Source organism: Talpa europaea (assembly GCF_964194135.1).
Source record: "Talpa europaea genome assembly, chromosome: 8".
NCBI lineage: Eukaryota > Metazoa > Chordata > Mammalia > Eulipotyphla > Talpidae > Talpa > Talpa europaea.
The window spans coordinates 99,121,081-99,134,962 of NC_140075.1; the positions used below are offsets into that span (position 1 = coordinate 99,121,081).

Sequence of the window (13,882 nt, forward strand, 5' to 3'; positions counted from 1 at the left end):
TCCCCGGCTGGAGATCGAACTCAGGCTGTCTTGGTGGACCTTTGAGGGGGTGGTGCTGAGATTTAACCTCCAGGCCACCAGGGAGACCCCTCAGTTTATTAATTTATTCAAAATTTCTCCATTGATAGTGGTGTTTATTAAAGTTTAAATGTCAGCTGTTAACTCTGTTGATAATTTAGTATTTTAGAATGTATTTTCTTTTTCAAAATTCTGTTTCTAAAGGAATAAGAATCTTTGTTTTTCTGAAATTTATATTTCATATTATGAGTAGTTCTGCACTAAAAAGTTCTATGTAAGTATACATTGATCCCCAAACCACTTACGTTCTGCCATTTGAAAACAATATACAGAAACATACATAGAATAGTATTTTGAGGGAAGAAATTCATAAATTTTTTTAGGATTGTAGAATCTTCTCATTATATTGAAATCCTATGTTTTTCAGGTCATCCATGGCTGGCTAATTATTTCATCTCTGTTGTTGCTGTTCTTTTTCTCATTCATTTACTTGGGGTAAGTGGCAAAATAATTTTTCTTTTTCAGAAATTGTCTCTCTAGGCTGTGTAATTGTCATGTAAAGCCATATACTCTGTTGATAAATTACTCAAATTATAATTGTTTCCATATATAGGTCATACTTGGTATATATAAGACAAGTTAATATTATCAATAGGGATATTGTTTTGTTGATTCTTGTTTATGGTAAGTAGAACTGAAAAAAACTTACAATAGTTAATTCTAAGGCTTTTCAGAAAAGAGTTTACTAAACTTTTAGTGAATAATATTTTATTAATCTGTACTTCTAGTAACTTCTGAATCAGAATGTTAAAAAAGGATTTCAAGAATGTATATATACGTGAATTACTAATTTTCAAGCTTTATTTCATCAATGGGTCTTTTTTCAAATGAAATCTTGCATGAAAACTTCACATAAAACAGAAAAAGTTGGAGCTTCTGTGTTGAAGAGAATAGACACTCAGAGATTTGCCAGCCTGGTGTTTCTCTCAGGCCTAGTAGTAGAATAACAGTTTGTAAACCATCCCTTTGCTCTTAAATTAGGATTAGATGCAATAAACAAATCAAATAATTAATTCTTTGATAAAAGGTTGAGGAATAACCACAGAATAAAAGAAAGAAATGTCAGCATTTATATAAAATGGATAATTTTTTAGGAAAAAGTCAATACTAAAATTGACCAACAAAGCAATAGATAATGTAAGTAAAGAAAAAATAAGTTACTGAAGAGGTTCCCATCTCCCTTCCATAGCAATGCCAACCATAGCAATGCCAACCATAGCAACACCAACCATGGCAGTGCCAGGCCCAAATGTTTTCATAGGGAATTTCTGTTAAACCTTTAACAAGTTAGCAATACTATTTATTTATTTATTTATCAAAAAAATTATTTATTTATTTATTTATTTATTTATACAAGCACTGGGTACAGTCAGAAGCACGGGAGGGTGAGAGAATTCACCAGAGCGGGGAGCAGAGCAGGCAGAAGGACCGAAGTACACTGCTGAGGGGAGCAGCGGGCGGCAGGAGAGGTCTGCGCGCCATGTGGGACCCTCGCCCGGTGGCCGGGGAGCAGCTGGGGATTGAACCGGCGCCGCGGAGGCTGTGGGCAGCTTTGCAACCCAGCGCTCAACCGCTGCGCCACTGGGGAGGCCCTAATGTAGAGAAGAAAAGCTTCCAGATTTGTTTTATGAAGCCATGATAGCACTGATAACAAAACTCTGTAAATTATCAAGAAACAACTGTAGCACAATTTTATATATTGATGCCAAAAGAATAACAGTATTAACAAACATAATTCAGGGCCTCCCGGGTGGCACAAGGGATTAAGACACAACCTATGAAGCTGTCCACAGCCTCTGCAGCACAAGTTTGATTCCCTGGCTGGCCAGGGAGCAACCCACATGGCACAGCAGACCTCTTCTGACTTGCCCACTGCTCCTCTCACTAGTGTACTTTGGTCAGTCTGCCTGTTCTTTTCCCCCACTCTGTCTCTGGTGAATCCTCTCACCCCTGATACCTCTGGCCTGTGCCTTGGCTCTTGTATACATAAAATAAAATAAATCTTTCAAAAAAAAAAAACATAATTCAGCAACACATTAAAGAAATAATACATTATGACCAAGTGGGTTTTGTTTATAGAATGGAAAACTTGTTCATTATTAGGAAATTTCAGTGTAAGTCACCACATTATGAGATAATTCATCTCTGTGAACATGCTCAGAGGAATTTCATAAAATTCAGCACTTGTATTTGATCAGATTTCATTGTGAAATAAATAGATGGCTGTTTCTCAAACATGATATGGTTACTTCTCAAACATGATAAAAATGTATGACTTTTACTCTAACAGCCAGTATCATCTGTTTTTTTTTAAAGATTTGTTTATTCATGTATACAAGAACTGGGGTATAGGCCAGATGTGTGGGAGGATGAGAGGATTCACCAGAGACAGAGCAGGGAACAGAACAGGCAGATTCACTGAAACACACTGCTGAGGGAAGCAGCGGGCAGGACAGGAGAGTTCTGCCGCGCCATGTGGGAATCTCCCTGGCCAGCAGGATCGAATCTGTGCTGCAGAGGCTGTGGACAGCTTCATAGCGCTGCGCACAACCGCCTGAGCCACCAGGGAGGCCCCAGCCACTATCATTTTTTTTTTTTTAAAGGTTTATTTATTTATGCATACAAGAACTGAGGTACAGGCCAAATGTACAGGAGGGTGAGAGGATTCACCAAAGACAGGATGGGGAACAGAACAGGCAGATTGACTAAAGTACACTGCTGAGGCAAGCAGCAGGCGAGCCAGGAGAGGTCTGCTGCTGTTGAGGTCCCTCAACAGCCAGGGGATCAAACTCATGCTGCAGAGGCTGCGGAAAGCTTCGTAGGTTGCGTCTTAACCCATTGTGCCACCAGGAGGCCCCCAGCCAGTGTCATCTTAACAGGGAAACTCTAGGAGCATGTCTGTAACTGTCAGGAATTAACTTCTATTACTACTGTAGTCTTTTTTTTTTTTTCTTAAGATTTATTTATGCAAGAACTGGGGTGCAGGCCAAAGGTGTGGGGGTGAGAGGATTCATCAGAGACAGAGTGGAGAACAGAACAGACAGACTGACTGAAATACACTGCTGAGGGGAGCAGTGGGCAAGACAGGAGAAGTCTGCTGCGCCATGTGGGTCACCTCCCTGGCCAGGGATCTAACATGTGCTGCAGTGGCTGCCGATAGCGTCATAGTTTGCTTCTTAACCCCTTGCACCACCTGGGAGGCCCCACTACTGTAGTCTTAACATTGCTCTGGAGGAACTGGTGAGCCCAAAAGAGAAAAATGAATAAGAATTCTACAGTTTGGAAAAGAAGGTTCAATTTGAACATAAATTGAATATTTGGTTTCAGAAAATAGCTAAGAAACAATACGAGTAAATTTGGCAAAGCAGTTGGATACAAAACACACACAAATCAGAAGCCTTCATGTGGTGAGGAAACATAAAAAAGGGGCAAAACCCTATATTTGATAACAGTAAGAAATATAAAATATCTTGGATCAAACAAAAATTGTGTAAGATTTGTTATTAAGAAATTTTAATGCCCATGAAGGGCATGACGAGAAGACTTTTAAACAAATTATACCAGCATGGAAAGTTATACCAGCTTCCATGGAAAATCTTAGTATCATAAAAATATCAATACTGTTTTAAGTTTATTTAAAAATTTAATATAGGGCCTCCCCGGTGGCGCAGTGGTTGATTGCCACTCTGTGAAGCTGTCTGCAGCCTCTGCAGCGCCAGTTCGATTCCCCACCAGCCAGGGAGAACCCCACATAGCATGGCAGACCTCTCCTGCCTTGCCCACTGCTCCCCTCAGCAGTGTTTTCTGTCCGTCTGCCTGCTCTGCTCCCCACTCTGGCTCTGGTGAATTTTCTCACCCTCCTGCGCTTCTGACCTGTACCCCGGTTCTTGTATAAATAAATAAATCTTTTAAAAAGTAAAAAAAATAAAAATAAAAATTTAATATAAACTCAATAAAAATATAAACAATTTATTTTTAATCCGGGCAGGATGATTTTAAAGTTTATTTGGAAAAATAAGTAAAGTTTCTACTCTCCACTCTGATGAGTCCTCTCTCCTCCCACACCTCTGGCCTTTACCCCAGTTCTTGTGTGCATAAATAAATAATTCTTGTATGCATAAATAAATACTTTTTTTTTTAAATAAAGCTAATATAGGATCAGTAGGCAATAGGTGGATTACTTAATAATGGGTGTGGGATAATTGATCAGTCATCTGGGGAAAAGTTTGGATTTCTTATATCTATGCCAGGACAAATTCCAAGTGGATTAAAAATTTAAATATGAAGGGAAAAGCATAAAAGAGCTAGAGGAAACCATAAGGACTGGGAATTTATTATTTTTTTAAAGATTTATTTTTATTTGCGTACAAGAACAGGGTATAGGCCAGAGGTGCAGGGAGTGAGAGGATTCACCAAAGACAGAGTTTGGGAGCAGAAGAGGCGGATCTACTGAAGTACACTGCTGAGGGGAGCATCTTGTGAGACAGGAGAGGTCTGCTGCACCATGTGGATTAGCTCCCTGACCTGGGTTGAACTCATGTTGCAGTGTCTGGCAGTAGCTTGATAGCACAAGACTTAACCCCTGTGCCACCAGGGAGGCCCAGAACTAGGGAATTAAAAATAAATGGGAACTCATCTTTCTGACTAGCCCCTGTATCCCATAAAAAATAGTATTTTCCTCAGTTTAAAGATGTTAAAATTCAGTTTTAAAAAGTTGCATGAGAATAACCAGAAGTGGATATAATCAGAAGTGAAAATAACCAGAAGTGCATTATCTAAAGATTTAAGTTCTGTCATCTTTGCAGGAATTAGTATATATCAATCTCTTGCTCTCTTCTCACACACATGAATGAGATCTTTTTGTTTCCCCAAGCAACATGTCATGCCTATATTCTGTATGTGTGAGTAAAAAGTATATATGTGTCTTTTTTTTTTTTTTTTAAGATTTATTTATTTATTTATACAAGCACTGGGTACAGTCAGAAGCGCGGGAGGGCGAGAGAATTCACCAGAGCCAGAGCGGGGAGCAGAGCAGGCAGAAGGACTGAAGTACACTGCTGAGGGGAGCAGCAGGCGGCAGGAGAAGTCTGTGCACCATGTGGGACCCTCCTCTGGTTGCCGGGGAGCAGTCGGGGATCGAACTGGCACCGCAGAGGCTGCGGGCAGCTTCGCAACCCAATGCTCAACCGCTGCACCACCGGGGAGGCCCTATACATGTATATCTTTTAATGACTGCACTGACTTTACTTCGTGAAAATTAAGTCATGTGTCCTGCTAAAATTTTATTGTGTGTGTTTAATTTTCTCCAATTTGAAATATTTTAAACTAGGGTTTTCCAAAGTGTAGTATACCATACTTGGCATTTTAGGGGCATATGACTTTTCTTCATTCTTGTCCTTTTTTTAAACAGGTATGACCTATTTTACTGGTTTCCCTTTTATATGAATTACACAGTTTTTTGTTAAAATAAGCTCAACTTAAGGGAAAAGTGAATTAATTTAAAGAAAACTGAAGCAGAACAGTTGATAGAAGATAAAAAAATATCTAATGGTTGGGAAACAGAATATTTTGATGAAAATGATTGTTCATAAATCTGTTTGGATCTCTGTTTAATTTTTTTCAGGGAAGTATTTAAAACCTATAATGTTGCCATGGACTACATTACTGTTGCATTCCTGATCTGGAACTTCGGTGTGGTGGGAATGATTGCTATCCACTGGAAAGGTCCCCTGCGACTCCAGCAGGCCTATCTCATTATGATCAGTGCCCTCATGGCCCTGGTGTTTATCAAGTACCTCCCAGAGTGGACTGCGTGGCTCATCCTGGCTGTGATTTCAGTTTATGGTAAAACCCAAGACTGACATTTTGTCCATCACAGAAATACCTCACTGGTGTGTTTTCCTTCCTCTTCCAATTTTCTTGACTTAGGAACATAACAGTTGTGTCTTATAGCTCTTCAGCAAATAATTACCTGTAGTATCTTTTTCATGTGAAGATCTCAAAGTTTTTGAGGTTAAGTATTCTAAAAATGTTTTATTACTGCCTCTAGTTTGAGTTCGTTATGGGTTAGTGGAATGATCCACTGACCTACCCACTTCTGGTCAGAAACTTAGATGCATATCCCATTCCTGCTACTGATAACCTTAAGTCATAAAGTGATTCAGGCTCTTTAAGCTTCATTTTCCTTGGTCTAGCCACCAATGATGGCAATTGCAATTTCTTATCCAAGGTTTCCCTCTTGAGGAAAATAACTGAGAATCTTTTGTCTCACAGATGGTCAAAAAATAAGTCAAGGTTATGTATGTCTCTACATACTAAAGCCACAATAGAAGCCTCACTTTATGCTTTTTAAAGTTCCAGACATTGTCAGAGATGACCTCCTCATTTTGAAAATACACAGTGCTGCCCGGGTTCTCGTCCCAGGAAGTCTGCCTGTGTCTATGCAGGCATCTCTTTTAGCAAATCTGTCCCTTTTAGAGGTACTTCTTTTTGCCCACTTGTACCTATGCAAGCGTCCTTTACTTTCCTTTTTTTATAATAAATCTGCCCATTTGGATATAGAAAAATACAATAAAATACATAATGCTGGACTGTTAAGCAAGGTAGTGAAACTTTTACCTCCCTTATTAGACTCAGAGTACAGGCTTCATAGAGCACTACTGTGACACACACATGTTAAATTTAAATGAAACATGGCATATTTCTGTCATCAGTTAAGCATTAGGGGTGAATTGTAATGGAGGGTGATTCTACTTTGACATTAAAAGAAAATGAAAGAACACCAGTTCTAGAGACAGACTGCTTGCATCCAAGTCTTAGTTATTGTAAAGATTAAATTAAACAACATGTGTAATACACCTAGAACAGTAAATGTTGCTGTTTTCATTTGTTTTTTAATTTTTTAATTTAATTTTATTTTTTTTAAAGATTTATTTATTTATACAAGCACTGGGTACAGTCAGAGGTGCGGGAGGGTGAGAGAATTCACCAGCACCAGAGCGGGGAGTAGAACAGGCAGAGTGACGAAGTACACTGCTGAGGGGAGCAGTGGGCGTGGCAGGAGAGGTCTGCGCACCATGTGGGACCCTGCCCGGCAGGCCGAGGATCAAACCGGCGCTGCAGAGGCTGCAGGCAGCCTCGCAACCCACTGCGCCACCAGGGGAGGCCCCAGTTCTCGCTCTTTTACTACTGAGAAACCTGAAGCTTATGTTGGTAAACTATTTGCCCAAGCTTACATTGTTAGATCTGGAATCTGAATCCCAAGTTCAGCATTCTTCTGCATTACTTTTCCTCCCATCAACCTTATTTTTTCCCCATATATAATATAAATGATTATTTTCATAGATCTTTAAGTTCCATTAAAGTAAGTCTTTTATGTCCGTATTTAACATAGGGACTCTCAACTCGTTTTACAGAGTCTCAAGATATTTTAATTTGTCATGAAGATTGTTAGGAAAATTTCCCCTCAAAATTTAATTCTCTTTATTTACTCTAAAAATAAGGGAGTTTATCATTCAGTAATTATATAAGAGCTATTATAAAACCAAGATAGCTAGGTACAGGACATGGCAGTTTCAAACAGGTTGAAAATCTCATTTAAAAGCTTGGCAAATTTCCCTTTCCTCATCCAAAACAAATTGAAGTGCAAGCATTGACAGTAGAGGTTTCTTAGAGAGAGAGTGTGTGTGTGTTTTATTACATTAGCACCACTAGTAGTGAAGGAGGAGACATAACCGCTTACAGGCAGCTGAGTGATGATAATGTCAGCCCAAGCCATCAAGTCTTCCTTTACCATTCTAGCTTTACCTGTTTATTTTTTATTTTAAAGATTTATTTATTTACACAAGAACTAGGGTACAGGCCAGAGGCACGGGAGGGTGAGAGGATTCACCAGACAGAGCAGGGAGCAGAGGAGGCAGGCGACCCAAAACACTGCTGAGGGGAGCAGCGGGCGAGACAGGAGAGGTCTGTGCCATGTGGGTATCTCCCTGGCTGGCCGGGAATCAAACCCGCACTGTAAAGGCTGCGGACAGCTTCACAGCACTGTGCTCATTGAGCCTGTGCCACCGGGGAGGCCCCTACCTGTTTGTTTTTAAATGTTTAAAATTGTTTTCTGTATTTCCACAGTCTAAATTTTTATGACACAGAAAATGTAAGAAAAATTGCAGTTGAATGAAGGAGATGGTGGTAGAATTAAAAATCATTTAGAAGATATGCTGCTTCCTCTCTGAGTTGCTGTTTTTGTTAAATAAACCACTTTCAGCACCATATGTGCTCTGACACCTGAACATTAGTGCTTTTGACAAAGGACTAAAAAATGCTAAACTTTTTCTTGCAAATATTTGTTATTTTGTACTGTTTTCAATTTACTGCCTTTGTATTTCAAGTATCTCTAAGTAGTACATACACTTTTTGGAAAGAGGAGGGAATCTCTTATATGCTTCTCATATTTTGCAAAGTTCAGTCAAATATTTTCTTAAATTTCTCTCATTATAAAGCTTCTGTTTATGGCTCAGATATGATTTCTTTGGAAATAACTTGTCTTGGTTCTGCTTATTGGAAATTGACAGCTGCTTTAGAATTGTTCTCTCTTGTCATTGTCCCTGCCTCTTTTCTTTAAACTGGGAAGACTTATTCCAAGAATCCAGTAATAATACACTGTAAACTAATCAAAATAGTAGAGCTAAAAGGAAACTTATACACATATTCTCTGTGATTTTGTTTAGGTGGTTTTGCTCCCACATTTCTCCTCCCACTTATTTTATATTCACTCGCCTTTCTGGGAAAAAGAAAATTAAATCTTTCCATTGGTTAATTCCTCCCTAACACACCCATTTATAGGTATAGCCAATACATGTTTTGGATGTCTTTTCTATTTTTATCTTTCTAGATTTAGTGGCTGTTTTGTGTCCAAAAGGCCCACTCCGTATGCTGGTTGAAACAGCTCAGGAGAGAAATGAAACTCTATTTCCAGCTCTCATTTACTCCTGTAAGTATTTTTGAATATTAAGTTAGAATATTTAGGAATGCAAACACATATAATGGTCATTATTATGGTACTGCGCAGATCCATAAACATGTACATGGTGTTCCCTTTTCTGTTTCTCTTCTTTGGATTTAAATAACCAGCCTGACTTATGTTGACTTAGATTGGTTGGGTTGTCTATAGTGAAACTTGTTTAACCTCAAAATTACAAAGCCATGGTGAGTAAGTGGGGCTACTGTACAGTTTTTTATTATATATTTCATTCATAAATTATTCAAGAAAACTAAGAGTATTAGGAACATGGATATTATTTTAAAATCTGTGATAAAAAGCTATGGAGACATAGACGCCAACTGTTTTGTTTGAAATTGCTTACTTTGACTAGATTGGACTTGGGTTGCTGTGAACCTTTGGTAACCTGAATGGCTCATGTTTATATGCATCTTTGTAGTATTGTATCCTGTACCATTTCCCAAAAATGCTATTTCTGGGTTGAAGGGTTAATGCACATGTAGTTTTCTTAGGTGTTATCATATTCCTCTCAGTAGGAACTATAAGGTTTTGCAATCTACCTGCAATGTATAAGAGAAGCACCGTTTTGAAGTGGTCATATTTGCTTCTTAATTAAATGTAACAGACGTGTATACAGAGATCTATATAGATATTTTGATATCTGTATTTTTTAAAGGCACATAGAAAAGGCCAGCTGACTATAGTCTTTATTGTTTTTTATGTTTCTTATGCCTTGTATTTATTTTTTTTAATTTTTATTTATGCATACAAAAACTGAGGTGTAGAACAGAGGTGCTGGGGGAAGCAGGGTGAAAGGATTCACCAGAGACAGAGTGGGGAGCAGAACAGGCAGATCTTTTAAAATACACTGCTGAGGGGAGCTGTGGGTGAAACAGGAGGGGTCTGCTGCACCATGTGGGTTAACTGCCTGGCCCGGGATCAAACCCATGCTGCAGTGGCTGCAGATAGCTTCATAGTGCTGAGACTTAATCCCTTGCGCCACCAGGGAGGCCCCTGTTTTTACTTTTCATTGTTACACATTCTTCAAGCAAGAAGATTGGCATAGAGAGATAATGGCCTCCTGTCTCTCCATGTACTTCTGTTTCTAGTGCTTTACCTGGACTCTTGTCTCTCTCAACAGCAACAATGGTGTGGTTGGTGAATATGGCAGAAGGAGACCCAGAAGCCCAAAGGAAGGTACCCAAAACCTCCAATTACAATGCACAAAGTAGGTGACTTTTATTTGGTTATTTCTTGGTTTTTCGGGGTCATTGTCATTTTATAGGCTAACAGTTATGAAGTGTAATTTTAGCCTCTTTCTTTCGTTATGGACTCTTTTGAGAATCTTCTGAAAGTTGTGGTAGCACAAAGCAAACATTTAATGAGTTTAGATGTTGCAAAACCAACAATACTGTCAGTGATCTTGAGTTAAGAATTCCTGCCATTAAATATCATTAATATCAGTATGGAAAGGTTCAAGTTGAGATTGTGATTTTAAAAAGAAAAAAATTAACTTGTTCTTCAGGCACGTAAAGATGTGAACTTTTTGTCTGACATGGCCAGAGTAACGTAAAGATAAAATATTCCAGGATATGACTTTCTGGAAGAGGATAGTATGTTGACCTAGTATGGGAGCTTGAAAGGCCCATTTTGTATACTCTGAAAGATATTAAGGAGAATGTTAGGTAGGGGGTTATTATTAGGAATAACAGCATTAAAAAAAATAAAAAGGTCTAATTTTATGAAGAAGCTAAAATAAAGATTGGTAAGAAGGGAAAAAGAACCTTAGCTATTAGTTGTTGTTTTATAGGAAAGAGAGAGTTTAGGCTTTATAGAGCCAAGAAAATTGCTAATTCAGCTGTTGGGTACTATAAGGAAGACACTTTCAAATGAGAATTCATAGATGGGCGTCAGGGATAGCAGGTCTATTCCACAGTGAGCAAAGGCTGCAGAATGAGATTGCATTAGGCCAGCAACAGAGCAAGGAGAGAAGTAGAAAATGTATTAGAAACAATTCTTGCACATCTTGGTTTTTTTTTTTTTTTTTTAAAGATTTATTTATTTATTTATTTATGCAAGCACTGGGTACAGTCAGAAGTGCGGGAGGGTGAGCGATTTCACCAGAGCCACAGCGGAGAGCAGAGCAGGCAGAAGGACCGAAGCACACTGCTGAGGGGAGCAGCGGGAGGCAGGAGAGGTCTGCGCGCCATGTGGGACCCTCCTCCGGTGGCCGGGGAGCAGCCGGGGATCAAACCGGAGCTGCAGAGGCCGCGGGCAGCTTCTCAAGCCAGCGCTCAACCGCTGCGCCACCGGGGAGGCCCTTTTTTTTTTTTTTTTAAGATTTATTTATTTATGCATACAAGAACTGGGGTATAAGCCAGAGGTGTGGGGGGTGAGAGGATTCACCAGAGACAGAGTGGGGAGCAGAACAGGCAGATCTACTGAAATACGCCGAGGGGAGCAGCAGGCGAGACAGGAGAAGTCTGCTGTGCCATGTGGGTAGCTGCCTGGCTGGCCAGGGATTGAACTCAAGCTGCAATGGCTGGCTTGATAGTGCTGGCTTGGCTTTAACCCCTGTGCCAACAGGGAGGCCCCCACATCAAGTCTTCAGGTTAACTTGTGTTAAGCTAAAGAAAATTAAAAGACTGGTTGTGTTGAGTATATTTGTATATGAATATGGATATATATTTGGTACAAGATTTTATTCTTTTTTTTTTAAATAATAAATTTTATTTTTATATTCTCCATACAATTGCAACCCCCCCTTTCTGATACCAATCTCTCCCCTCCTGCCCCCCACCCCCCCAAAAGTGTCTCTGTTTCATAGTTTTTTGTTGATTCTGATTTTCACTTTCTTATAGTTATTCATTTTCTTGGTCCCTTGTTTAAGTTTTCTAGATTCCTGCTATGAGTGAGACCATCCGGTATTTTTCTTTTTCTTTTCGGCTTATTTCGCTGAGCATGATCCCTTCCAGCACCATCCATGTTGCTGCAAATTGCATGTGCTTATCTTTTTTGAATGCTGAGTAATATTCCATGGTGTATATGTACCACATCTTCTTGATCCAGTCATCTATTTTTGGGCATTTGGGTTGTTTCCAAAGCTTAGCTATTGTAAACAGTGCTGCTATAAACATAGGGGTGCAGGTGTTCTTTGGAATTGATGTTTCTGTGTCCTTTGGGTAAATACCTAGGAGTGGAATTGCTGGATCATATGGAAGCTCTATGTTTAGTAGGTCCAGAAATCTCCACCCAGCTCTCCATAGTGGTTGGACCAGTTTGCACTCCCACCAACAGTGCAGAAGAGTTCCTTTTTCTCCACACCCTCGCCAACATTTGTTGTTGCTAGTTTTTTTAATATGTGCCATTCTCACTGGTGTAAGATGGTATCTCCTGGTAGTTTTTTTTTTGTTTTTTCTAGATTCCTGCTATGAGTGAGACCATCCGGTATTTTTCTTTTTCTTTTTGGCTTATTTCGCTGAGCATGATCCCTTCCAGCGCCATCCATGTTGCTGCAAATTGCATATGTTTATCTTTTTTGAATGCTGAGTAATATTCCATGGTATATATGTACCACATCTTCTTGATCCAGTCATCTGTTTTTGGGCATTTGGGTTGTTTCCAAAGCTTAGCTATTGTAAACAGTGCTGCTATAAACATAGGGGTGCAGGTGTTCTTTGGAATTGATGTTTCTGTGTCCTTTGGGTAAATACCTAGGAGTGGAATTGCTGGATCATATGGAAGCTCTATGTTTAGTAGGTCCAGAAATCTCCACACAGCTCTCCACCTCGGTTGGACCAGTTTGCACTCCCACCAACAGTGCAGAAGAGTTCCTTTTTCTCCACACCCTCGCCAGCATTTGTTGTTGCTAGTTTTTTTAATATGTGCCATTCTCACTGGTGTAAGATGGTATCTCATGGTAGTTTTGATTTGCATTTCCCTGATGGCAAGTGATGTTGAACATTTTTTCATATGCCTGTTGGCCATTTGCATTTCCTCTTCAGAGAAGTTTCTTTTTAGCTCTTCTGCCCATTTTTTGACTGGATTATTTTCTTTGTTGTTGTTGAGTCTCATCAGCTCTTTGCAGATTTTTGTGATCAGTCCTTTATCATTAGTGTTGTGTGCAAAAATCTTCTCCCAGTCGGTGGGGTTTCTCTTTGTTTTTGTTATTGTCTCTTTTGCTGTGCAGAAGCTCTTTAATTTGATGTAGTCCCAGCTGTTTATCTTTGCCTTCACTATCACTGCTTTGGGTGATGTGTCTGTAAAGATGTCTTTGATGTGCAAATCACGTAGTGTTTCGCCTATATTTCCTTCTATATATTTTATGGTTTCAGGTCTTATGTCTAGTTCTTTAATCCATTTTGAGTTGATTTTCGTGTATGGTGTGAGGTAGTGGTCAAGCTTTATTCTTTTGCATGTAGCGACCCAGTTTTCCCAGCACCATTTATTGAACAAACTTTCTTTGCTCCAATGCATAGTCTTTGCTCCTTTGTCAAAGATTAGTTGACCATAAATCTGTGGGTTTATTTCTGGATTTTGTATTTGATTCCATTGGTCTGTGTGTCTGTTCTTGTTCCAATACCATGCCGTTTTGATGATTATGGCTTTGTAGTATAGTTTGAAGTCTGGGAGTGTGATGCCTCCATTCCCTTCTTTTTTTTTCAGGAGAGCTTTGGCTATTTGGGGTTCTTGGTGATTCCATATGAATTTCATCAATAATTGTTCTATTTCTTTGAAGAATGACATTGAAATATTGATTGGAATAGCATTGAATCTGTAGATTGCTTTTGGTAGGATGGCCATTTT

The 13,882-nt window shown here is 39.3% G+C and overlaps 1 protein-coding gene across 2 annotated transcripts in view; it reads left to right on the forward strand.

Moving 5' to 3' along the window:
• The window catches only part of PSEN1 (presenilin 1), a gene marked incomplete at both ends in the record, with an annotated part of 50,424 nt that overhangs the window by 27,074 nt on the left and 9,468 nt on the right, over positions 1-13,882 (forward strand). For both annotated transcript variants that reach the window (XM_084240049.1, XM_084240050.1), the window contains 4 exons: positions 446-513; positions 5,702-5,922; positions 8,969-9,067; positions 10,218-10,304. In XM_084240049.1, coding sequence (XP_084096175.1) covers positions 446-513; positions 5,702-5,922; positions 8,969-9,067; positions 10,218-10,304 — 475 coding nt within the window. The remainder of the gene's footprint in view (positions 1-445; positions 514-5,701; positions 5,923-8,968; positions 9,068-10,217; positions 10,305-13,882) is intronic.